Source organism: Manacus vitellinus, unplaced genomic scaffold, assembly GCF_001715985.3.
Source record: "Manacus vitellinus isolate BGI_N305 unplaced genomic scaffold, ASM171598v3 scaffold_47_pilon, whole genome shotgun sequence".
Classification (NCBI taxonomy): domain Eukaryota; kingdom Metazoa; phylum Chordata; class Aves; order Passeriformes; family Pipridae; genus Manacus; species Manacus vitellinus.
Window position 1 is genome coordinate 3453939 of NW_021940585.1, and position 24972 is coordinate 3478910.

General features: G+C 50.8%; 1 protein-coding gene across 2 annotated transcripts in view; it reads left to right on the top strand.

The window, feature by feature from the left end:
- PLXNA2 (plexin A2) overlaps nt 1-24972 on the top strand; it is a 144740-nt gene that overhangs the window by 35449 nt on the left and 84319 nt on the right. The window contains exons 3-4 of one of the 2 annotated variants that reach the window (XM_018079745.1): nt 12667-12801; nt 14674-14725. In XM_018079745.1, coding sequence (XP_017935234.1) covers nt 12667-12801; nt 14674-14685 — 147 coding nt within the window. In that variant the 3' untranslated portion in view covers nt 14686-14725. Of the gene's footprint in view, nt 1-12666; nt 12802-14673; nt 14726-24972 lie in introns of those variants that run through there. The other variant, XM_029962520.1, reaches the window with a different exon arrangement.

A 24972-nucleotide genomic window follows, 5' to 3' on the forward strand; every position in this document is an offset into this window, starting at 1 on the left:
GGGGGGGCTGGTTGTTTTGCAGGCTCCCAGGCACAGAAGTTTGGCCTCTTAACAGCAGAGTTAACCAAAACTAGCAAAACAGAGGCTAAGATCTGTTATCAAAACCAACCAAGCCCACAAACCCTTTCCAACGCAGCACAGGATGAGGATTAAAATCCTCCTTAGAGAGACTTCAACAAACATTCCTACAATAGTATTGCTTTCAAATACTTTCAGGAGACTGATATTGTCTGAACATCAAAGATGTGACTGGTTGAGAGTTGGATTTGTCTGTAGTTTCTATCACAGGCAAATTTTAGAGAGACAGCAAAATATTTGACAGTGGCTTCAGTAGCTCAGATCCTTTTTGCTGGGGGATGGATGAAATGGTTAAGAGAAGGTACCTTCTAGCTGTGCTTTCTTGGTTTCCCTGCCTCCCCGTTGGCACATGCATCCACATTCTCTGTTCCTCTCCCATCTGCTCCCACTTCCCAAATTTCTAACATTTCACTCTTAAAATTTTGCCTTCATGTATATGAATGAAAAAGAAAAATATCGCTGTAAACCATAAAGGCTCAGGAGCTGGGATGAATTTTGATCTGCACCATAAAACCCCTCGTAAGCCTTGCTGCAGCCTCCAGCTCCAGCAGGTTGTGGTGTTGGTGCTGAGCATCACTCACAACGGGGCTGTTTCTCCATCAGGGTCTTGGTTGTGACTCTCAGGTGCAGAATTTAGGCAGTCAGGGCTGGTGGTGTCCTTATCTTGGTGCAGTTGCTGAAGGATGCAGATGGGGTGGGGGTGCCACTCCCAAAACCAGCATGATGTGGTTTTTGGTGAACTGGTTGACTTGTTTCATGCTCAGCCCTTCAGGGACGTAACTGGAGCTTGGTGGAACAGCATTTTCAGGGATGTGAGGCCTCTTGCAATCATGAAACCACTTAGTGCTGTTTAGGGAAGCGAGCCTGTGAGGACAGCAGAGGGGGAGTTGTTCCAGTGTTAAATTACTGCACCACACACACAGTATTTGCCTAACCAGCTAGACCTGAATTGCTGTTCAAACACTGCTTTTCTGCCTGACGTTGGCAATCAGGGAGCTAATTACACTGGATTAGGGTTTTTCTCTTAATTACATGAAAAATTTAGTGCGGCTGATGTTCCTGAGGCTGCAGGGGATTAAGGAGGAAGCCATGTGTTTATCTACAGGTCAATTATGGAAGGGAAGGCTCTAATGTGGTGCAGCTTTGTCTCTCCCACCCGTGGACCCCAGCCTGGACCTATCTCATGATGCTGGTTTTGGGCCATGGGCACGAGAAGGGATTAGCTGTGCTGGCTGCTGGGGGAACAAAAGCAGGGACCTGGGGGAAGAGCTGCCTCCATCCTTCTCATGAGGTGTTTGACAGCTCTGGGGCAGACCTGCTCCACCTCCTCGTGCAGAGGAGAAAGCTACAAGTAAAACCTTTCAGCACGAAACCAGGCACAGGCTGGTTGGGTCCCGCTGGACCAAGACGTTCAGTCTCTCAGATGTTCTGCTCCAGAAACATCTTCAGTCCCAGCCCTTTATCTGTGGCCCCTTTTCCCCTCCCACTCTGGGGGTGTCTGATGTTGCTGGTGTGCTTTGCCTGGGTCATTCTGTGTTTTTACCACGGTGCTGTAGCTGCCCTTGTGTTCACATGCCAGTGGCACCTGTGGCCTCTAAGGAGGAGCAGTGGCATCAGCTGAGTGACCCCACCTTGGTGACATGCCACCAAGGACACTGTGTGTGTCGAGCAGCAAAGCCTTGGGCACGTCCACTCCCCTCTTTTGTGATGTTTTTCACTGTGGATGAGGTGAAAAGGGAAGCCCAGAGCTCTGTGTCTGCTGGTCCCTGGGTGATGCTGCCAGGATGGGGCTGGCACTGCAGCTCGTGGCTGCTCTGCAGGGATGAGCTAAAGCTCAGCTTGGAACTGCACAGTTCCCAAGGGTTAAACCCAGCTCCTGAGTAGTGTTTGCCTCAGAGTTACAGATGGCAGATTCCCCTCCCGCCCCGGCTGGATTTGAACTGGAACTCAGAATTTGGATATTTGAGGACCAGGATGCTGATCCATCCATCAGCTGCCTCTCCTTCCTCCCTGGCCTGATGCAGAGCAGGGTGGTGGGTGCTGTCCCAGCCCTGTGGTGGGTGCCCAGAAGCTGCACCGATGCTCTCGAGACAGGGATGGCCAAGGACAGACGGGCAGGGACAGAGATGTGTGCTGAGCCCAGCAATCTCCCTGCTGCTCTCAAGGCAGTGCTGAGCAGTGTTACATGTGTTGCATACACAGATTATTCAGAGCCAGTTCATCTGCTTATCTGCTGATTAATTCTGAGATGCTGGAAAGGGCATGTGCCGAAGGCTTAGGGAGTTACGGTGCGGAGATGGAAGAGATTTTGCTTTTTATTTTTATTTTTATCCTTGATCTGCCCCAGAATAGCATTTGGGAAGCAGCTCACAGGGGCGAGAGGAGCGTTCCTCACGCGCTGGGAACGTGAGCTACCTCAAAAGCCTCTGCTGGGGACTGGGAGCTCAGAGCATGAATGAGCAGATAGGAAAGTGCAAGGAGAGAGATTCGGCTTCCACGGATTTATACTCGTCTGAATCCTCTCAGGAGGCTTTAATGCTTCCAGCACAGGGCTCTGTACAAGCAGATGCCCTTGAGCAGGGCGCCAGCCCCGGCTGCTCCTCAGGCATTTTCGGTCCTCAGCCTTGTCTTCCACAAGGATGAGCCCGCACTTGGTTCAGCTCCCGTGTGCCCAGAGATGGAAAAGCCCCAAACCCAGAGTGTGTCCCGGGTGGGTGGTTCCCCACCACGGAGCCAAGCTGCCAGGGAAGGGGAGAGCCGGGAGTGCCGGCACAGCCGCGCTCCGGGAGCCGTGGGGCAGTGCCAGTTTGGCTGGGGCTCTACCCGTCCTCACACGACCTCTCTGCAAGGCTGTTGCTGGAGTAAAACTCAGCCTCTGCGCGGGCAGCGTGCTCAGGACCCGGCTGCTCAGAGCTTTGTGTGGCTCTGGCCCATCTCTTAACCAGAAAATCCCCGTTCCCTGCCCGCAGCAGCCATCACCTGGGGGGTGTGATGCTCCCCACAGCCAGAGGAGCAGCAGGTAATGTGGGAGAGCCTCACTTCCCGGGATTTAAGCTGAGCTGGGTGCTCTGTAATTTCCTCACATCCTCTGCCCGGGCAAGGTTAGATCCGATCAGTAACACACGACTGGTTCTGCGTCGCACCAGCGAGACCAAAAATATGCACGGCCTCCCTGTTCACCTGCTCGCTCCTGTCTGACCTAAAGCACCAGGCAGGATTTACCCACGAGCTTGTAAACCCTCCCAAAGATAATAAAATGTAGGTTCTTTTATTTCCTTCTGGGTTTTGGCCTCGGGCGGCTCGCGGGCTTGGCTCGTGTTCCGGCGCTCCCGGGAGGTGTCGGGCAGGAAATCGGAGCCATTTGAAACATATTACTTACATGATGTTTTCTGAAAGGGAAAAAAAGAGAATAATGTTTTCCTGAGGAACTTTCTGGTTTCCACCTGATGGGCTGGAAGCCGTGACTTCGGAGAAAGAGGGGTTTTTGTGTGGCAATTTTTGACAGTCGTTTAGTTTCTCCCTCCTTGGGGAGAATCACGACTCGCTGCAGCTCGTTTGGAGCAAACTCCACATTAGACAGTCTTGTCTAAGTGGCTTTTTATTCCATTTTACATGGCTACTCAAGGTCAACAACCCAAACTAAGCAAGACCAATCCCCTCAGCTGTGAAATGCACTGCTGGAGGAGGATGTTCGGAGGGAGACAGCTTGACACCGAGCTGTGGAGGATTATTCAGCTGGAAGGGCACAGGTGAGGTGTGGATAGATAACACAGATACAGTGCTATTTTGGGGACTCTGGGAAGAGCTGTAAATGGTGTGTGACAAGCAGATACCCAGTACCTCCCTCGCCCTAAATAATACCAGCTCTGTGCTTCCTCTCATCTTTTCTGTCCATCTCGGATGACTCAGGCTTTGCTCTCAGCCCTGTTTGCCTTCACTTTGGCTGTTGCTCACTCCCCAAAATGCTGCTCCCACCTCCCTCCATCACTAATTGTGTCCTGCAGGCAGAAGACAGTGACCTGTGCCTCTTCTGTCCTCACTTAGGAGTCTCTCTGGGTGCCTGCCAACACTGAGCCCAGCTTTGGGCCAGGGCAAGGGGGAGAAAAAGGGTTAAGAGTGGAAAAAGGCAGGGAATGACCCAGGATTTGTAGCACCCAGAGGGGTAGCCTGGATTTAGCCTGTTCTCTGCACACCCACAGCTCCCATGGCACCCAACTAACCCTGCTAAAGACTGCTGGTGCTGTGTAGAAGAGGATGCTTTAGGAATAAAAAAACTCCTCTCTGCCTGTTCCCGGAGCTGTCCCACTCTTCCCTCACCTGTGCTTTCATTTACTCCCCAGCTGTAAGGGAAGGAGCTGGATTGAAGCTGCACAAAGCAGGAGGAGCAGGGGGGAGTCAAGGGAGGAATGGCAGAGGCTGGAGGAGCAGCTTGCAGAGGGGTCAGTGGGATCCAGCACCACCTCCCTGGTTTCTCTGGGAGGCCAAACTCTGTCCCTTTGATGATTGCCTTGCTCGGTGCCACAATGCAAAGCCTGCAAGCAGAGAAGTGCTGTTAACAATGATTCCCATTTCCCAGAGAAGCACTGAGCCACCTCTTTAAAAATAACACAGGAATGTAAAGGGAAGAAGGGGCTTATTGCTGAACAAAAGGAGAAGGAAGTCACTGCACGTTGTGGCTCTTCATTAGGGGACAGATTAGAAGTGAGCAGGTTTTGTACCAGCTGTAGATGTGCCCTGAGCTCTCCTCCTTCCGGGGAGCAAATCCACAGATTTACTCCAAGTGTTTCCACCTTTAATGGGTTGTGCTTTGATGCTGGTGGAAGGTGCAAGGCTGATGGCCCTGAACCCCCAGCAATTGTCTCCCTGCAACAAGTGCTCCAAAAAAAGGGGCCCTGCTCCTTCTCAGCATTCCCTGCCAGGCAGCCTGATCCCTGGAGTCCCCAGAGTTAATAGTCTCTACCTCCTGCTTTTGAACTGAGCCCTCTTCTGCACTGGCATTCCTCAAGAGTGTAGAAGACAATCTTTTGGGTGCCTCACTCAGTCTTTTTTTTTCTTTTTTTCCCCCCATCTCACTGCTGGTTTTAGCTAAACTAGGGCTGGTTTTAGCTGTGCAAGTGGTTGGGTTCCAGCCTGGCTTTGCACTGGGGTGAGCAGAGCCTTCCCCAGGGCCCAGCAATGGGAAAGAGCTTCCCTCTTAATGGAAAGGAGTGCTGGGCCTCAAGGAAAAGACAATGCTGCTGATTTAAAGCACTATCCAAAGCAATACGACCTCACCAGCCAGCCTACCCAAATTTGATTCTAATGAATCCATCCCCGGAAGAATACTACTTAATTAATTAGCAGCTCATTTGCATGAGGTGGCATGTTATTAAAGTTCTGCTGCTGCAAGTGGGGCTGTGACAAGGTGTGAGCTGACAGCTTTTCAAATAAAAAGTCTTTTAAAGGAATGATCTCCCGAACTGGCAGCTTTGTTCTAAACGAGCCTCTCATGCAGTAATAAATTAAAGACATGGGGGCTGCTGATTAGTCTCTGCATGGGGCCTCTGTACCATCCTCTCTGCTTTATCGTGGAGGATCAGCTCTGCAGAAGGGTGGAGGGGAGAAGAAGGATGGAAGAAGGAAGTAAAAGCTTGGAGAGAGAGACAAAGAGAGAGAACAGCTTCAGTGGCAATCTTCTCCTAAGGTCTGGTACCTGTTAGGATGTCTGAGCTGCTGCTTCAACCCAGCAAGTGGTTCTTTCACCCCCCAAAAGCTTTCAGAGAGGCAGCAAGGGGTTCCTCTCCCAAGCTCCTCTTTCTGCCTGGGAATGGGAAGGACTGTGTTTGTGGAAGCTCTTCTCCCTCTGGCAGATCCAAGTGCCCAACCTCCCCTGTGCACCCCAGAGGGGCACCTTGAACCTTGCTCTGGCAACTGGTTTCCATTAGCCAGGGGCCAGTGGGGCTGCTGAAACAGGTCGTGGAGTCAGAGAATGGTTTGGGTTGGAAGGGACCTTAAAGCTCATCTTGTTCCCCCCCCTGCCATGGGCAGGGACACCTTCCAGTTGCTCCAAGCCCCATCCAACCTGGCCTTGGAGATTTACAGGGGTAAGGCAGCCACAGATTATTTGTTAAACAATTATTTGTTAAATAATCTGTTGGGTGTGACTTGATCTTTAGCACTGAAGGAATGGTGGGATTTACTTTGGTTTGTGTTTTAAACCTTCTCTGGCCTTCTCTGTAGGTGGGAACAAACTCTTTGTAATGGTAACACTGGGAGTGTTAAGGTCTTGGTTTTACTCAGAGTGCTGGTTCTGGGCAGGCTGAAGCCTCTTGTCACACAGGGCAAGGCAGGAAACCTTCCTTGGAGGAACAATTCCCACCTTTAGCACTGGAGATGCTGGAAGTGGGAGTTAATTTGTGTTTGTTTGTTTGCTGCATCCCCGTTTTTGTGCTCAGCAGTGGATGTGGGTGCTGGTGCTGCAGACACAGCCCCTCTCCCTGGGGAGCTGCTGTGAGCCTGGGGGGGTTCCTCTGTGCTCTTCCCCAATTAGCTCAGCAGTTCCTCTGCCTCGTGGCTCCTCTGGGGAGCTGCACATTCCCAGGTTGTGGCTTTGAACACGGAGCTAACATTTCCCAAACAGCAAAAGATGGGAAACACATGTGGGTGTGAAATAGATACACAGAGACATTTCTGACATGAGTATTGAATTCACAGGGAGCTCAGATCTATAAATAATTCGGGTCATGAAGCCTGATCAGAATAAACTCGGGCTGGAGCCCCCCCTGCACTGTGTGGGGCTGTACAGATGCCAACCCACGTTACCTTCCACTGCCTGGACTTACCTCCCAGCACCTGCTTCCCCCTGCCCCATCCCCCTTTTGAAGGAATAACCAGCTGCACGGGCAGGAGGGTCTGCAGATCCTGGGAAGGAGGGATTGTGTGAGTGGAGGGCACCAGCAATTTAATCCGTCGGGAAAGGCGGGATCCAAGCGAGACAGGGACAGAGGAGGTTTGTCTCCTTGCACCTGGAATTTTCCTTAAGTTCAGGGAGGGGATGGAGGAGGAAAAGCTCCCTAAGGAAGGGGTTTAGGACTCAGAAAACACGAGCAGAGCAGGTGGCCGTGGCTGTGCCTCGGCGCTTTGTGTGCATCGTGCCCAGCACGAGAGGGAGAGGTGGGGCTGCACAGCTTGGATGGGGCTTTCCTGGGTCTTTGAGGTTCCCCAGGCAGAGGGACAGTGACACCAGCACTTGCAGGGCAGTGTCACCTGTGTGACCCTCGCTGGAGGAAAACCTCCTCAGCTGCTGCACAGCCTGTGCCCGAGCAGGGCACCAAGCTCTTCACCAAACCAAATTCCCTCCCCTGGGTTTTGGAAGGGTAACCCCAGCAGGGATTAGTGAGTGTATTTAATGTTTAGTTAGACAGCGTAATTCAGGAAAGAATGGATTTTCTCCTCCCTCAGAGACCATATAATTTGGTTTTTGAGGAGCTGGTTTGCTCCGAGCCACTGAGCCCGACAGAGTCGTGACTTCCTGGAGTGAACCCATCTATTGAGGCTTCCCTGGGATATCTTTGGGGTAAAGATAAAGGTGATGCCCACTATGACAGACATATTCTATCCCAGTTTGGGAGAAATGCATAAAGAAATTGTGACAGGAGAGAGAGAGACTGGGATATGAGGGAGCCTCCAGGTAGTGGAGTTAATTGGATATGCTGATCTGAATTGAATGTGCATGTAAGGTTTGTCATTAACTTCCTCACAGACACATCTATGATTTAAAGGGGAGATACCTAATGGCATCACTATTTCACTTTAGTTTCAAGGGGGAGAATTCCCACATGGAGAGCAGGGAGCCAAGTCACACCCCCGGGGTTCCTGCCTGTGGAAGGTGCATGCACGGGAAGTTCTTCAGGGCTGGGCTTCTCCTCCCATGGCTGGAGACGTGGTGAGTGGTCCTATCAAGGCTCCTGCACATCTGTGGGCTGGGTGTGCAGTCCTCAGCAAACCCCTTGGCTTCCCAGGGGTTTTTGACAGCTGGAAATGGGTCCAATCTGGATGTTAACAGTGCTCTGAGGGAGCACTTTACTCCCAGAATAATTTCATAGAAGGTGTGAAGGGCCGTTGGAAACTTTCTGTGTGATGATTTGCAATTTCTATTCTGGGTTCTCCTCTCCTGGAGGTTGCTGTGGGTGTCAGAGGATGTAGAACCATCAGTAGCCAGCGTTGGTAGCCCTGTAAAATGATCCTGAGATGTGCATCTCGCCTCCTTTTTGGTCTGGTGTGAATGTAGAACAGCCCAGTTCAAATTAAACTGGATTAGCAAAAGTAAATCCTTTTTGCAAAGATTATTTGGATGAGGCACAGAGGAAATCTGGGCTGGTTTTTGTTTATCTTGTCCTGTCTTTGGGAGCTCTGGCACTGCTGAGTCTCCTGCTTGTGGAAGCTTTCTTTATGGCCAGGTCTAGGTAGGAAAGACTCCACAAAACCACAGACAGAAAGAGGTAGGGAAAGGCTGTTTAAACTAAACTGTGCTCCAGCCTGATTCAGAAACCTGCTGCCAGGAACAGTCTTCCTGCTAAATTCCCAGTCCTGAAGGAGGAAATCCATCCTAGAGCTTTGTGGGAACTGCCCAAGAGCTGAGATGTGCAGGTGTAAATGTCAAAGAAAGTGGCAATTCTGCAAAGATGCATCTTGGCAGCAAAGGCTGCTCCTTGTTTTCGGGTTTTTTTCTCAGGCAGTGACACTCCAGTGCACATTCCCAGGGCAGATACAGTTCTCAAAACATCCATTTTACACAAATGCCACGTTACTGGATAGTATTTCCTCACCCTGAAGGGTTTAGAAAGCCTGACATGAAAGGAGCAGTCCTAAGGCTCCGGGGTTGTCTGGGCTTTTCCCTTTGTTGCCATTACAAACAAAAAATCAGCAAGTTCAGCCAGCATGTTGTGCTCCTGACCCTGGGAATCCAAAGTGCTTTGGGACCCACCAGGCACCTGTGTACGTGGGGAGAAGCTGCAGCTCTTGAGGAGTTAATGGGTGGCCTTGGTGTGGGATGCAGGATGGGGAATCAGTCCCTTCATGCATGGGCTTATTCAGCTGTTTTTCTGACATCAGGCTTTTCATCATGAGTCAGCCTCGTGGAAACACTGGTAATGAAAACAGACAGGTAATTTAATCATGGAAAGTTCCTACAAAGAGATCCGATGTCTTCTAATGGGAGCCTGCTGGGAGAATCTGGAAAGGAATGCAGATATATTTTACCTCTGGCATTGGCTGGGCAAAATACCTAAGGGAAACTTTAGTACAAGAGGTGTGTTGGAGCTTCATGTCATATTAGATCCTTGAGTGGCTCCTACACGGGAGCTTCACTGCAACATATATATGACACAATGTGGTGTTTCACTAATCTGGGCAGATAATGCTGAGTTTATGCCTGCAGCCTGCATTGGGGGGGTATTAGAGAGATCAGTCTGAGCAGAGCCTTTGAAGAGCTGCAGCTCCCTCAGTTCTGCTCCATCACGTGGGGCCTTCCCCAGGCCCGGTGTCCTCCGAGCCAGGGCTGATGTTTGGATTTGCAGATTATGTCATTAGGCACTTTTCAAGCCAGGTTTCTAAACATCCATCAGGAGCGATGGAGGGAAGTGCTGTATCTGGCCCAAACAGCTTCTCCAATTCATGGCCAAGTGTGGGAGCCTGTGGTTTGTCCTCCTGGTCTCCGCTGTCTGTCTGGACATATCTCTGATCCTGGTTTCCATCTCACTGATGTGCAGCTCCCCATAACCCGCCTGCTCCCTGTTTCACTGTGCTCCCACCCATTCCAACCTGCTCTGCTTCCCTTTGTCTCTCTCCTAACCCCTTCCTGTTCCCATCACTGTGTTGTGAGAGAAGACAGGCAGGTAGATTTAGGGGGATGTCATGAACCAGGACCACCACAGCCCAGCCCCGTCCCTCTCCTGCATCGCTGTGCCAGGACCTGGGCTTGGGTTGAGCCCAGACTCGCAGGGTTGGCACCACGTCGCTGTTCTAGTGATGGGTCAGGAGTTGTTTGGCCCCAGGAGGGCACCCAGATGTTAGGCAGAGGAATTATTTCTCTCTCCAAACGTCAACAAGCAGCTTCCTGCTGGGGGGATGATCCCTTTCTTCTTCCGCCGGCGCAGGAATCATCGCTCTTCTCTGACATCATCATTTGTTGTCATGGAAACCGAACCCTGAGGAAGAGATGCAGTGGAGCATCCTGCTGTCGGTGGGTGCCTCAGCACGGTGCTGTGGGCAGGGGGCTGGGGGGCACCCAGGGGGTTTAACACCCACCACGGCATGTGGGGCAGGGGGGCAGTGGGCTCTGCCCTGCCCTCGCCCTGGGCTCTGAGAGATCTCACCTCTGAGATATCTCTCTCCACGAGAGACCCCAGGGCTTCTCCCCTGCCTGTGGAGGGGCAGGAGGGTGCAGGCAGCACCCAGCACCCTGAGCAGGGCTCCAGCTGTGTCCCAGGACACCCGTGCCAGGCACAGCTCCAAGCACTTGTCCAGGCTGGGGGAGCCATCACTCACGTGGTGCTGCTGCCTCCAGCCCAGAGCCACAATTCCCAGTTGGAATTGCCCTGCACGAGGCTTGTCCAGTGGTATCTCTCTTTATTAGCCCTGTCTGACCTCATTACTAGAAAGGAGCTCAATTTAACGAGCTGCCCATGCCCTGAGGGAACTCTGAAAAACAGTTGTTTTTCACAAAGGCTGCTGATCCTTCATGTCCGGCACTTCCATTCCCGTTTGGCCATTAATCAGGTGTTCACATGGAAGTGGCTGTGTATCCCTGACAGCCCAGCCTTCCTGCTGTTTATTCCTCAGGTGATTTTGCAGCCCTGTCCCTGTGTCTGTGGTGCAGGCTGGGTGACTCAGGTTGCAACACTGTTCTCCTACTGGTGTGAACCTGCCCCTGGTTCTCAGGATTTCGTGAAGATCCTGATTCTCACAGGTGGAATTAAAGCAGGATTTGACCTTCTGCCTTTCTGGAGGATTTTGTTTTTCTGAAAATTCAGGGCTTTTGAGGCAGGTTTGGGCTGGTGGCTTAATCCTACCAGAGGCTCCCTGTGCCTGACTGTGGGTGTTCAACCAGACCACTCACATTCCCACCTGATGTTCTTTTATAGCACTAAAAACACCAAAGGTAAGGAGAAAAAGAGAGAAATCAGGAAAATAAATGCATTCGTGTACCCAACATGTCTCCACAAGGCAGGGAGCACCAGGGCTCTTTCCAAGAAGAGGATTTATTTGGAGGAGGGTGCAGGGGGAGCATCTCTCCCCTCTGAGTGTGACGATATCCCTGTATTTCCAGCTGGGGTGGCACATTTCTCAGATAAATCTTCAGATGCTTAACAACCTGCTGTCCTACCTCCTGGGGACACAAACCAGGGTGAAAAAAAGACCCTCTCTGCTGCTCCATCCCGCCCCTTCTGAAGGTTCACACTCCAGGTCCTCCCTGCCTTTTCCTCCCTGCCACAGCCGGGAACCGAGCAGAAAAACGGGCTGCAGCAAGGCAGCCCGGCATGAGGCTGCAGAGCAGATGGCATCTTTGTGATAAGAGGTTTTTCCAGGGCCGTCAGCCCCCTGTATTCCCTCTCCTCCACGGGAGTGTTCCTGGCCCCCCTCTCCCGGCATCGCTGTCGCTGCGAGCCCTTGGCTCGCCCGGCCGCTCTCAGCTGGCGGCTGCCAGAGCTCCGAGCTCTGCAGACACCGGGTTGCAATCAAATGGCTCTCCAAATATGCAAATCCTGGTGGGAAAGACAATGTAAATAGTTTGTTTATCCTCCTCCCTTTCCCCTCGAGCAGCCCCCGAGGCCATAAATTATTAACTTTGGGAAGAGATGGCACGTTCCTCGTCACGGCCGCGGCTGGCAGGGACGGGGTTTGTCACAGCCTGGGCAGGTTTTCCTGCAGGAGCAGGGAGTTGTGGTTTGGAGGGATGGATGGATGCTTGGAGCCTGTCAAGCTGAACAGGCCATGTGGCGCTCTGTGAGTTCTGTGCTGGCTCTGCTGGGTTCATCTCACTGAGTCCTGCAAGTATGAAAGTGGCAGCAGCCTCTCCAAGTTTTTAGGCACCAAGTTTTTTAGGCCTCTGTGGCACCAAGAGGTGATGGAGATTGTCTGAGTGTCATTCTGTAGGTGTCTAGAGAATTAAAAAAAAAACATCTCTGCAGTATGTTGCCTGTAGAGTCTTGTGGTTTTCTTTCAGGCTTATTTTAGAGAGAATTTAAAGAAGTTTACTGCAACCTTTGTTACTCCTGGGTGCCAGTGGTCAGTCACAGCACACTGGCACAAAACTGGAACACAGACTGCACAAACTGCAACCACAAAACTTTCTCACTATTTCTCATAGATTGGGAAAATCCCACCAACTTCAGTGGAGAAGGAACCTTTGCTCTAAGTCCTGCACCCACGCTCTGCCTGCTGGCTCCTTGCTCTCTCTCCAGGTTGCGAGCTGAGATTTTGAATTAGATTCCTTTTCCTACCTCCTCCTCCTCCTCCTCCTCCTCTCCATCCCCCTTCCATCCCCCAAAATAAAACCGGAATTTGGCTGCTGTGAAGTCCCCTCTAATCTGTTTGTGCTCCTTCCAGATCCGAGCAGATGGTCCTCCCCATGGTGGAATTCAGTATGAAGTGGTGACAGTTTTCAAGGACGGGAGCCCAGTCCTTCGAGACATGGCCTTCTCCATCGACCAGAAGTACCTGTACGTCATGTCAGAGCGACAGGTGAGGCTCTGCTTCCAGATCTCTTTGCTTGTGGCTTCCTCCCATGAGGAATGTGTTGTTGGAGCACATGGAGCTGAGGTGTCCAGCCCCGTGGTGCCGGGGTTGGTTCGTGTGGATGGAGCATCAGAGCTCAGATTTATCTGCCTCTGCCCAGAGATGGTTGTCAGTGCTCAGGGGAGAGAGTTGTACCTGCCTGCTCTTGGCTGGAAGGGCTGGGAACTGAGCTGAGCTGCTCAGAGGTGATTTGGGGCTCTGAGCCATCCCTGCCTAAATCCTGAGCCACAGGCATTCCAGACTCGTGCAGCCAGGCTGGCAGGCTGGGGGTTTGCATGGCTTTGTCTGAGCATCCTTTATCACAGAACCATTGAAGTTGGAAAAGATCTCCCAGATTATCAAGTCCAACTGATCCCCACCTTGAAACCCAGCCCAGAGCACTGAGTGTCATGTCTGGTTGTTTCTTGGACACCTCCAGGGATGGGGACTCCACCACCTCCCTGGGCAGCCCCTTCCTTCCAATGCCTGACCACCCTTTCCATGACCAAATTCATCCTGAAACAGGTGAATTTATGATGGCTTTATTTATCTATTCATTTTATTTTTTTATTTATCAGTATATTTGAAGAGGTTGTAGCGAGTGATTCTGCTGCACAGAGGGGGGACCAAGCCCCATTAACACCGAGTCTGCTCTGTGCCATCCTTCACTGTGCCAGTTCTGCTGCTGCCCCGAGGGTGGTGCCCACCCCGGACAGAAAAAGCACAACCAAAATGATTAGGATGGGAATTGATGGCTGACAGTCCACGGGAGTCTGTTGCTTAGGGGAGCCAGCCCGATGTAAATAATCTGGGACCTTCTGTTCTTCTCTGAGACACAAAACCACATGAAGTCCCCACTGTTAAAGCAGATTTCTGGGTTCACTGGCTCTGCTGAGAATTTTATTGGCTGTTACTGAGGACTGTGTAATTCAGATTAATGGAGCTGGTGCCTTGTGGGTGGTGGAGAGAGGGGCAGGGTTGTACCTGAAGGTGTCTGGATGCTGTTAAATTGTTCTGTGGTGAGTTAACCCCCTGGTCACTCCCAGCTTTCCACATCTGCTGGTAAACAAATACCTGCCCTCCCTCCCAGCTGCTCTGAGAGATGCTCCAGGGAGGTATCAGTGTGAAGGGATCAGGGATGTGCTGGTGGAGATAGAGAGGGAGCAGCTGTCCCACCAGCTCACCTTGCACTGGGAGCTTCCAGCTCCTCCCAAAGCCAGCAAAACTGTAGGAAAACAAAAAAAAAATCGCTTGGTTATAAAGTCATTTATAGCCAGGGAATAAATGCTTTTAGAAGAGTGCAAAGTCCTCTCCCTGCTAAGAGACTCGAGTGAATGAATCCCTGTGGCTGAAGGAGGCATTGTATGCTTGTTGTAGCAACTCAGGGACAGACAGTGCCGTGAACAGCCTCAAATTTAGGATCCCATTCCAGCTTGGACCTGGATTGGATGGTAATAACGAGGATCTAGGCAAACTTTGCAATGGAATTATTTTATTAAAATGTCAGTGCCTGGCCATTTCCTGCAGGAGCCACGTGCTCCTCCTGCTCTCGTCAGGGAGGAAACAGTCCAGTGTGTATCTCAAACAGTTGAGGAACTGCTTTCATTTGGAGGAGAATCCAGTGGGAATGCCTCCAACTCATCTGTTATGAGGCGAGAGCGCCTTAATATTCATCAAAGCGCTAATTTGCTTAATTGTGAAACAAAAAGATGTGAAGAGAATTAGCAAATAATAGAATATTCCTGGGACCTTAATTCCATTTTCAGCCATGGCTCTGGCAAAGCACTTGCCTTGGGGAGCCTCCAGCATCTGGGGGGTGTTGTGTCTCATTCCTTGCAGGAATTGCCGTAGGATTTGCCTTTTGCCCTTGTAGAGATGTGTGTGCCTTGGGTCCAGAAGTCCCAGCATACCACTGCATATGGATTTTGTCAGCTCCTGTGACCCCAGTGCCCTCATCCTGGCAATGTGATAGTTCAGCAAAGTGGAGGGGAGAATATATTTTACCCTGAGAGCTCTATAAAGGAGGCTGATGATTGAAAAGGGGTCAGCACCACGAGGAGGAGGAAGGTCCAGCAGCTTCAGAGGGCTGAGGCTGGAAATGGTGGGAAGTGCCTTTCAGAAACACTGAGAATACACAGCAAAAAATGTCTTCTGGAGTCTTGAAATTTGGAACAAAACGAAATTCTGCCACAGTTAAAATGACAGAGAGAGCAGCTGTTCTTCCCCGTGAACGTGCTGGGGGAGGATTGTCCAGAGCCTGTGCTTTTAAATCTGTGCTGAGAAAGGAACAGGACACATGCCTGTGTCAAAACATGCCTTTCAAAAAACGGGCTGGGTTTTGTGTTATTTTTTTTTTTTTTTGTGGAATTAAGGGAAGAAATGTGCTCCCCAGTAGCGGTGGGGAGCAGGTCCTGAGCCCTCCTGGCCGTGGCTTTGGGCACAGCCCGGCGATGAGCCGCAGGGCTCGGTGCAGGGCTGGGATTGTGCTGAATAACCCGAGATGTGTGGATGCTTCCCAACAAAGAGATGTAACATCTCGGCGTGGAGCCCATCCTCCTTCTGTGCTAGCAGCAGCTAGGATCAGCTTTCTGCTGAAATGCATTGGGGAAAGTAGTCACTTCATCCTAAAATCTGGAGTTGTGGTTGTAGGCACAGTCCTTCCCCGCTCCCCTGGCTCCTGTCCCAGCCCTGTCTGTGCTTTGCTCCAATTTTTCCGCACTCCTTTTCGAGCTCTCCATGAGCCTTTCATGTTTCGTTGCCAACTCCTTCCAAAGCAGAATATTTGACATTTGATTTCACTCCCACAAAGCACAGAAGCAACAGTTGCACAGCCCAATCCGGGGGAGAGAAGGATAAAGAAACTTTGCTTCCAAGGCGCTTGGAGTTCTTTAGGCACACGATTTAGGGGTGGTTATTAGGAGCTGTTTCAGGCTTTCTTCCTGCAGCACCTGGTTTCAAATAGCTCTTAGGGGGAAAAGAGAAACGGTCCTGACCCTATTTAAAGCAGCAATTCATTTCTCAGCGTTGCTGTAGCAAACAAACACCATTTCTGCCCACAAGCTGAGCAAGGTTTGGCTGGAGCTGGAGGCTGAGATGTGTTGCATTAGTGGAGTTTGTGGGGTTCCAGGGTGGAATAGCAGTGGATCTGTTGGGTGCTGGCAGAGTTACACCATGTCCTGCCCCCAAATTAGCCCTGGGTGCTGGAGTGGGTTGGTGTTGGAGGGACCTTGGTGAGGGGAACTGCACCGTGGCTCTTCTCAGCTGCTGCCCAGCATGAGCTGCCTCGTGTTTTTCATGGACAGACAAATTCAATTAACAGTTTCTACTAGGAGAAAAAAAAAAGAAAAACCAAACACAGAATAAAATATTGAAGTGGAATCGGTCACGTTGCTCTCATGACAGGCTTTTGGCTGCTTTGCTGGTGGGATGTGAGGGTGCACCCAGGGCTGGCCCCAGTGATGAAACAGCAGGTGAGGACAGTGCAGTGACAAATGTGGGGCCACCAAGAGCCCCCTTGTTTAAAAACTTCCCATTTCAATACTGAGCCTGTCGCAGAGCCCACACCAGCAACCCCTGCATGTGCAGAGAATCTCTGCTTTCCCAGGGAAAGACTGAGTCTTACAAGAAAAGTGCTGGTTATGTCGAGGAAAAGTGGCTTTATAATTCAGTCCTGAAGCATTAATTGTCTGGGTGTCAGGGAGACGGTTGGTTTTTTTAATGTATGAAAAGCTCAGTGCATTTCAATTAAATCAGCCCTGCAGGCCGAGAGTGATTTTATGACTCCAAGGCTGCAACAACCCCTTTTCCTCGCTGGATGTGCTGCCTGTGCAAGTTGAGGCCGTTGCAGGGCTGGTTCCACGTGCAGCAGGTTTGACTTGGCTCCCACTTACACCCCTGGCCATCCAAGAGGGGTGGTGGGCATCCTTCAGCGCTGAGATTGCATAAACATCAGCAGAACTGGGGCTGAAGATTTCTGCAGCTCTTGACAGAAGGACAAATCTGGCTGTTTTTAAAAGCTGGGAGCGAGCAGAGCTCCATCAAACCCAGGGCAGGCATTGCCGGCTCCGAAAGGTTTCACCACCTGATCAAGGGTTGTAAACATGGAAACTAAAACGCAGCATGATCAAAATACTCACAGGGCTCGTTGGGAGGAACATCCTTGTGCTAGTGGAGAGAAACACAGCCCAGAAGGGTCTCTTCCCTTCCCTGTAAGCCCTGATCCCGAATCAGGGGCTTCCTGCAGGTGCAGGAGGCAGCAGTGGGTGCTGGGAGGTGCACAGGAGCTCCCTCTCCTTTCATTGCCTCTTCCCCACCTGAAAACACGCTGCACCAAGACATATTTTTTCCTTCCTGATTTTCCAGCACTTCTTTTTTCAGCTGATGATCTATCACTTGTTTGTGCTAATCACGTCGAACGCCTTGATGAAGCGCCGAGGTCGTGCCAAGTGGTTCTGCTCCCTGATGGGTGAAGCAGCACCTTCCTAAGCAAGGACCCGGCCAGGATGTTGTAAATGCAAAATTCATCTCCCATAAACACCCTCCAAAAGCCCTGCACATTTCATTGCCTCAGAAATGCTGCTGCTCTCGGCTCAGCCGGAGCTGCTTTCGTGGTTAATTCTGCCACAGGGGGATGATTTTCATTCTGGTTTTAAATGTGAGAGAGCAGCATCCAGGCTGGCTGGGAACCTCCTCATTCCCCAGGTAGGAATAATAACACATAATCACCCAGTGAACATCAATTAGCACGGCAGAGCTCAGAGGGCTATGGACCTCTGCAGCCTGGGGCGTCCTGGGGGATCCTTTGCTGCTCCTGTGAGTGCTGGATGTTCCACCATCATTCTGCCTGTGGTGCTGAGCCCCTCCGTGCCCATGCCAGGGTAACCTCAGCTTTGGGGAGGCAGGGAGAGTTTGGAGGGCAGAGTTTTATGTGCTTTCATAGAATCTTAGAATGGTTTGGGTTGGAAGCTCATCTTGTCCCACCCCTGCCATGGGCAGGGACACCTTCCACTAGCCCAGGTTGCTCCAAGCCCTGTCCAACCTGGCCCTGTCCAACTTCCAGGGATGGGGCAGCCACAGCTTCTCTTCTCAGACCTGTTGCTTTTCCACTGACTGAGTTTCCCCCCTCCCTCCTCACATACATCACTGTGGCTTTAGGTAAAGAAACTGTCAGTCTATGGTGAGAGCTGGGAAATATTTGCTTTGCAAATGCCCCTGTGTCAGGAGCTGCAGATCTCCAAGCATAATTTGTTGTTTGTCTCCCTGTCCTGTAACCCCAAGATGTTTAAGTCCTGTGAAAACTGCTTTGCTTTGGACTGAACTTTCTGGGTGCTGATTGAGAGGGAGGCAGACAGAGCTGCCTGGATGATTTAGAAGAGGTTGGAATTGGAGGGAAGGCTGAGAAAAACAAGGAAGTCCATCAGTCCCGTAGTGGGGAGGCTGTAAATACTGATGGTGTCCTGAAAAGAACTGAGAAAACACGATAAAAAATGCAAGAGATGTGGATAAAAGGGTCTGGAGTCATCAAGAGGGAAAAAATGAACTGATTAAATTTTTAACTACATTATCTGCTAGTTGAACAGCCAGTTAGCTGGACATAATCTTAGCAAACTTTGGCACAGGGGAAAAAAGCTCAGCTGAATCCCGCCAGAGGTGTCCAAAATCCTGCCTTCCATCAACTCCTCCACCTGCTCATCCTGTGCCAGTGCTCGTGTGGATCATCAGGGGTGCAGTGGGACTTGTTGGCCCCGTCTTGGTGTGACCCTCATTGTCACCAGCCTGGCTGGGACCTCCTGCTGCTCCAGCACATTGGGGAGCAGAAACACTCTTGCCCAACTTGTGCTCTTCCATGATCACTACCAGAATCCCAGAATGGCTTGGGTGGAAGGGTCCTTAAAGCCCATCTCGTTGCACCCCCTGCCATGGGCAGGGGCAGCTTTCACTAGACCAGCTTGCTCTGAGCCCCATCCAGCCTTTTCCCATAAGCTGGGACAAACAGGGGGTAGAACAGGGGGATGAAAGAGGGGGTTCAGGATGGGGAGAGAATCCCCATGTTGTCCTGGATGAAGGGCTGTGCTCCACGGGGAGGTTTGCCCAGCTCTGTGCCATCCTCTTCCACCACCACCTGCTCCTGCCCCCCTCCTAAAATTCATGACTTGCTGCAGTTTTTTTCCGCTTCCCTCCCTCATAGTCAATTAGGAATAATTAAGAATTTCAGCTCAAAACTTGTCTGAGATCATTAACAATATCTACCTGACAAGAAGGATGTGTTAATTAACATCAATTGACCAAAAAGCTGCAGCCCAGCCAGGTGGGACAACCTGCTGTCTCATCTCCTGCCCTGCTGACAGTCCATTTGTCAGGCCTGCCGAGCTCTGGCCGTGCCGGGGCTGACGTAGTGGTGCCCAGACTGGTTCCAGTCCATCCCTACAACCCCCCATCTGGCTGGGATTTATGCACAGACACAAAACATTCAACCATTCGAGTGGGGAGGCGGGGGGGTTCAGTCTCACAAGTCTTTGAGGTAACAAATACTTTAAGGATAAACTTTCTGGGAAGAAGTGGTAAAAAAACCGCTCCGGTGTAACCTCGGGGTCAGAGGGGGTTTGTTTTTTCTAGATGAGTTATATTTTAGACATTGCTCATGTGGTTGTTCCTTTCAAGTGCTGGCTGGCTTTGCTTTCAGTTTGTTTGTTTTGCTTTGGTTTTTCTTTGTGCTGGGCTGTTTCTTCCCCTGCCAGTCACAGCCACAGGGTTCCCGTGTGTTTGCTTCGGCGTTTGCTTCCCTTCCCAATTCCTCCCCTTCCACGGACCTATTGTTTAATTTTCATGCCAGCAGCCACAGTCCTGAAATATTTCTAGAATTTCCCTTACGTGCACACGCACAGGCACAAATCCTCAGCTCACCAGAGCTTTGGGAGTCTGTATGGGGACAGTTGACATCCTCAGTAGCTGCAGGAAGGTCTAATGTCCCTCCAGATTTGATGTCACCACCCCTGCTCCATCCTGAAAGCAAGATGAGATCACAGAATTATTGAATCACAGACTGGTTTGGGTTGGGAGGGACCTTAAAGCTCATCTCGTTCCACCCCCTGCCATGGGCAGGGGCACCTTCCACTAGCCCAGGGACACCTTCCACTAGCCCAGGTTGTTCAGAGCCCCATCTCTGTGGATGCTGCTGCTGCTCATGGCTGGCTTTGAGCAATGCAGGGAATGCTGCAGAGCAGTGGCTTTGCTGCAGGATTTCATGTCTGGATGGACGGACAGACACAGATCTCCTTCCCTAACAGCAGCAAGGAGAGAGGGAGAGGACTGTGTTCCCGAGAGAGAAAATGGCTCGGAGGAGAAATCTGAAATTTCACACTCATTGCTCAGCGATGGAATTTAACAGCAAACCTCAGATTCCTCTTCCTCTCTCACAGAGCTCTTTAAACTTTCTCTCTTCCCCCTTTCTGTGATAGTTTGTCTTCCCAGCAAATGAGTTTGGCGGGTACTGAGCCGGTGAGGAGGGGAATTGCTCGCACCGGGCGCTAACAGAAAAGAAACATAACTCACAATATGGTGAGGGGAGCTCTGAAATTGCACAAATTATTCTATTTTATACTTTAATTAGTTTGAATTAGCAATGGGAATAGATGCATAAAATGATCCAGTGAAGGGTGAAATGGAAAAAGGGATACGGTGTGGAGGATCACTTTATTATTATGGGGTTTGCAGGGAGTTAGCACAGACAATGTGCAGGCACTTCCCCCGAGGGATCTTCTCCCTGGGAGCTCAGACCTGAGGATTGTCCCTTCCCTGGAAGTGTTTGCCCCATCCCTGGAAGTGTTTCCCTCATCCCATCAAGTGTCCAAGGCCAGGTTGACTCCCAGCTCTTCCTTGGTCCTCAGTGACTCAGTTCTGTGGCTCAGAGTCGCAGAAGGATTTAAGGAAGTTCAAATCCACCCTGACTCTCAACCTCTGAGCATCCTTTGCTTTTTTTTCCTCTTTTTCCCCTCAAGGTTCTGAAAAGTTCCCCCGAATCAGGTGGAACTTGAATCAAGTTCCTGCAGATTCCAGATTGGTTGAAAATGATGGATGTGCCCCGGGGAAACTGCCTGTAATGGTGTTGCAAGCTGGGACTAAATATAAAAGTTAAGGCTGGTTGTAAAGCAGAGAAAAAAACAACTTTTTGTGGTGTTTGCTCTTGTTCTCCCTCCTCCTTCCCTGGAAAAATATTTCCCCTGTTAAAACTTTGCTGTAGAAAAAAAATGTGGAGTTTTTCTAGAGCGTGGGTATGGAACAAGGTTTCCCTGGGAAGCCTGGGATGTTCCTGGAAAAGCAGGCAAGATCAGCATCCCAAATGAAAATCCTGAGCACCAAACCTGGTGGAGGCCCTGGCCAGAATTAAGCAAGAAACCCCTCTATCCCTGGGGGTCCCTCTATCCCTGGGGGTCCCTCCAGCCCCATCCCTGTGCCGTCCTCGGGAGTCACTTGATAACTCTGGCATTTCTGGCCGATGCTTGTGAGGAGAAGGGGCTCCATTAATAATCTTCTATTTATTTTAGCAGTGTGCAGGAATGTGCCCAGCAGACTAAACACTCCATCCTCCCCCTGAGCTGCCGTGCCCAGGGCTGTGCTTGGGACTGGCCCTGCCAAGTCTGCTGGGGGCCAGACTGCGAGGGGCAACAACAGTGAGGTCCTGGAGGATTCTGTGTGGGTGTTAAAGGAATCATTTGTATTGGAATCAAGCTTAGAACGTGCTCCTTGCCCAGGGAGGTTGTTGTTTTCCCTCTTTTTTTTTTCCTCTGTCTTTTTCACTGGCTTTTTGCACAAACCCCACCAGCCTGTGAATGTTTTGCTCTCAACTAACAGATTTATCCTCCCCAAAGATGGAGCAGCAATATCACTGTTTAGATGAGGAGTTGAAGCATGGAGGTGCTACGTGACCTATCCTAAGTCACACAGGAAATCTGTGAAACCTCCCAAATCCTTAGTCCCATAACCGAGGACCTTCATTTCTTTCAGTCTTCATTTCATCACTGCTCAGGTCGATGCTCTGTAGTCACAGTGAGGTGAATGTGGGAAGAGAAAGCTTGTTTTGCAGTGACAAACAGTCTATAAAGACTTCATCAATTTGAGCAGCACCTTCCCAGCTGTGGTTGGTCTTACAGACTCTCAGAAAAGTACCTTTAAACTGAATAAATTTTCATGCAGAGGTGATTTCAGTGCACAAAATCACCTTGAAAGCATCAGTGCCTGTCCCAAGGGGGATGCTCCTTGAAGGTGATGCAGGTGGGGTGGACATCATGGTGCTGTGCATATGGACAGGTCCTTGGGAGCTTGGGGAGCATGTTCCCATCCCAGCAGAGCAGCTGGAAGTGGCCATAGCCAGAGGCAAGTTTCCAGGCTTGAATGAGCACTGGGTTGATCCGTCGTGGCAGCCCTTGAGGTTCAGAGGAGATTTTGTGTGTGTTGTTGCTGCCAAGATACACCTGTGAGTATTTATAGATCCTGGGTTGCTCTTCTTCCCAGACTGGGAACTTTCTCTTTTTCCTCCAAACCTCCTTGAACTCTCAGGGCCAAACTTCTGGGTTTGATGGCAAAAAATGAAGCTCGAGTGCCCATGTCACACAGAGCATCTCCATGGCCCTGTCCTCCCCAGGTATGGACAGAACAGCATCACAGATAAAGCAGGACAGGGAATTTTGTGCTTTAAACTGTCCTAAGGGCTCACCCAGTGGGTTTCTGCTGTGTTTGCACAGAAAACAGAGAGGCAGGACCACTCCATAATCCACCCATCCTGCCACGACCGCTCACCTTTCTTTGTTAGGGAGAAACTGGAAGTGCTGGGTGTTTTTTTTTTTACTCTAAGGTGGCAGGAAAAGACTGTGCTTCAGATGCTGGTTATCCTTCCAGTCTGCTGACTGCAGCCCAGAGGGCTGCTCAGTTGCAGAGGAGTTGGCACGAGCGTTTTGGAGCGTGCTGGAAGCTGGCATGTGAATACTGCTTTATCCTGGCCTTCAGATGGAGCAAAATATTGCCTCAAATGTGTATTTCTGCCATCAGGGTGGCCACGGACGTCTCAGAGGAGGAGGAGGAAGGTTTTGAGGCAGGAGTCGCTCACGTTGCACCAAGTTTGGTTGGGTTTAGGGGTATTTTAAGCGACGAGCCCCACTCTGAAGTTGTGCCACCAAAAGCAGTGACACATTGCCTCCTCCCCTCCCTGGCTCCACTTCAGAGTGTGTCTCTCCAGTTTCTCTTGCAACACATATTTATCTGCTCCGTGCCCTTATGGCTGTTTAATTAGCATTCATGTTTCCTTTCAAATAGAAATGGAGCTGAGTGCTCAGAGAGCTGGAGCGAGGGCACCACGTGGGCGGGACGGTGCCTGCTGCTCCCACACCACGTGCTGGGGAAAGACCTGGAGGAGACCAAATTAGGTTGTCAAGGCATCAGAGATGCTTTCGAATAATTGAATTAAAAGACCCTTTTGGAATCCTATTTCCAGCAGAGGAGAAATAAGGAGATCTGAGGAGTACTGGGGGGGGGGGCAGGAACAAGCCCTGAGCACTGAGGGTCTCTCAGCAGCTGAGGTGGATGGAGGGGTTGGAGAAGGTTCCCCATGGCAGGGGGGGGGGAAACAGATGATCTTTAAGGCCCCTCCCAACCCAAACCATTCTAGGATTCTGGGATTCTAAGCCTGTCAGAGGCAGGGCTGTGCCTTTTGCTTCTCTGGTGACACCCTTAATGGTCCTGTCAGTGCTGTGGCCTCCAGTGCCACATCCAAACCAAAACAGCCAAAATCAATGGATATTTTGGGTAGGATTTGGTCAAGGCTTGCTGCCTGCCCAGCTGACTGTGCTGGTTGTCTGGGCAAAGGCTCTATAACTGGGTCAGCCCCTGCTAGACCCAGCTGAAGTGGACTCACAGGAGCATCTCCAGCTCATCTGCTGGAATAAGGACTGTACTTAACACTACGGATCATGAATGATGTTTGCTTTGCCCCCTAACAAGCCACAGTTGTTTTAGGCTTTTTCCCATCCATTTAAGTGACTCACAGGCAGACAACTGTCAGTGCCTTGGGTGCTATTAATACCTCCTTAAGAACATGATTGGAAGTATTTTTATTTCTGTTTTATTTGGGGGGGAATCAGCGGGGAGGACGGGTTTTGAAAAAATAACTCCTCCTTGTGTGGCTGGGCCTCTGTGTAAGTGAGTCCTGCCCACAAAAACAATTTGCTTAAAATCCATCCAAAAAAGAGCTGACCACACTGTTATTTGGAGAAGCTGTGCCAGAAACAGCATTCCTGTGCCTGCAGAGGGGAGTGTGTGCAAGCTCCAGTTAGTCAAAAACAGGCTGGATTTTTCCATTTTAGGTCTTTGCACAGTCCCCGGACTCAGTTTGGTCCCTGGCATCTCGTCCAAGCAGGATTCTGGAGGAAGTGTTGAATTTGTAGGAGAAGCATCCCTCTAAGGCAGCAGTGTGGGATTGGGGGTCTGGGTTTAGGTTTTCTTTAGGTGTGGATCTGCTGCAGCAGAGGATGCACCAATCCAGAAAAACTGTATCCCATCCAACAAAGCACCTCGATCCATCAGAGTCCATAAGGGAGTCACAGAATCACAGAATATCCTGAGTTGGAAGGGACTTACAAGGGTCATCAGCATCCAACTCCTGGCCCTGCACAGGACAACCCCAGAATCCCACCATGTGCCTGAAAGCATTGTCCAAATGCTGGGCTGTAGTTGGGTTTTGGTTGGGTTTAAGAGAATTTCAAGCCACGAGCACAGTTCTGAATGTGAGGCACCAAAACCAATGACATGTTGCCTCCTGCCTTCCCTGCCTCCACACTTCAGAGTGTGCTGGTGGTGTTGTCCAAAGGCTGGGGTGGCTGGTTTGGGGCTTTCCTTGTCCTTACAGAGGTGCAGTGGCACCACAGTTCCACCCCACATGCAGAGAGAGGCCCCAGACAGCCCCCTGGTCCCCTCCTGGGGTGTCTGTGGGGATGGGAGCAGTGCTGCTCATCCAGCTGGACTCCTGCATGGTGGAAGGAGAGGTGAGAAGGGCATTTAGACCCCAGCTGGCAATTACCTACCTGTTCCTAATGGACTGAATGTGGCCCCCATAACCATAAATTTTCCTGGCTTGGGTCAGTTCAAATT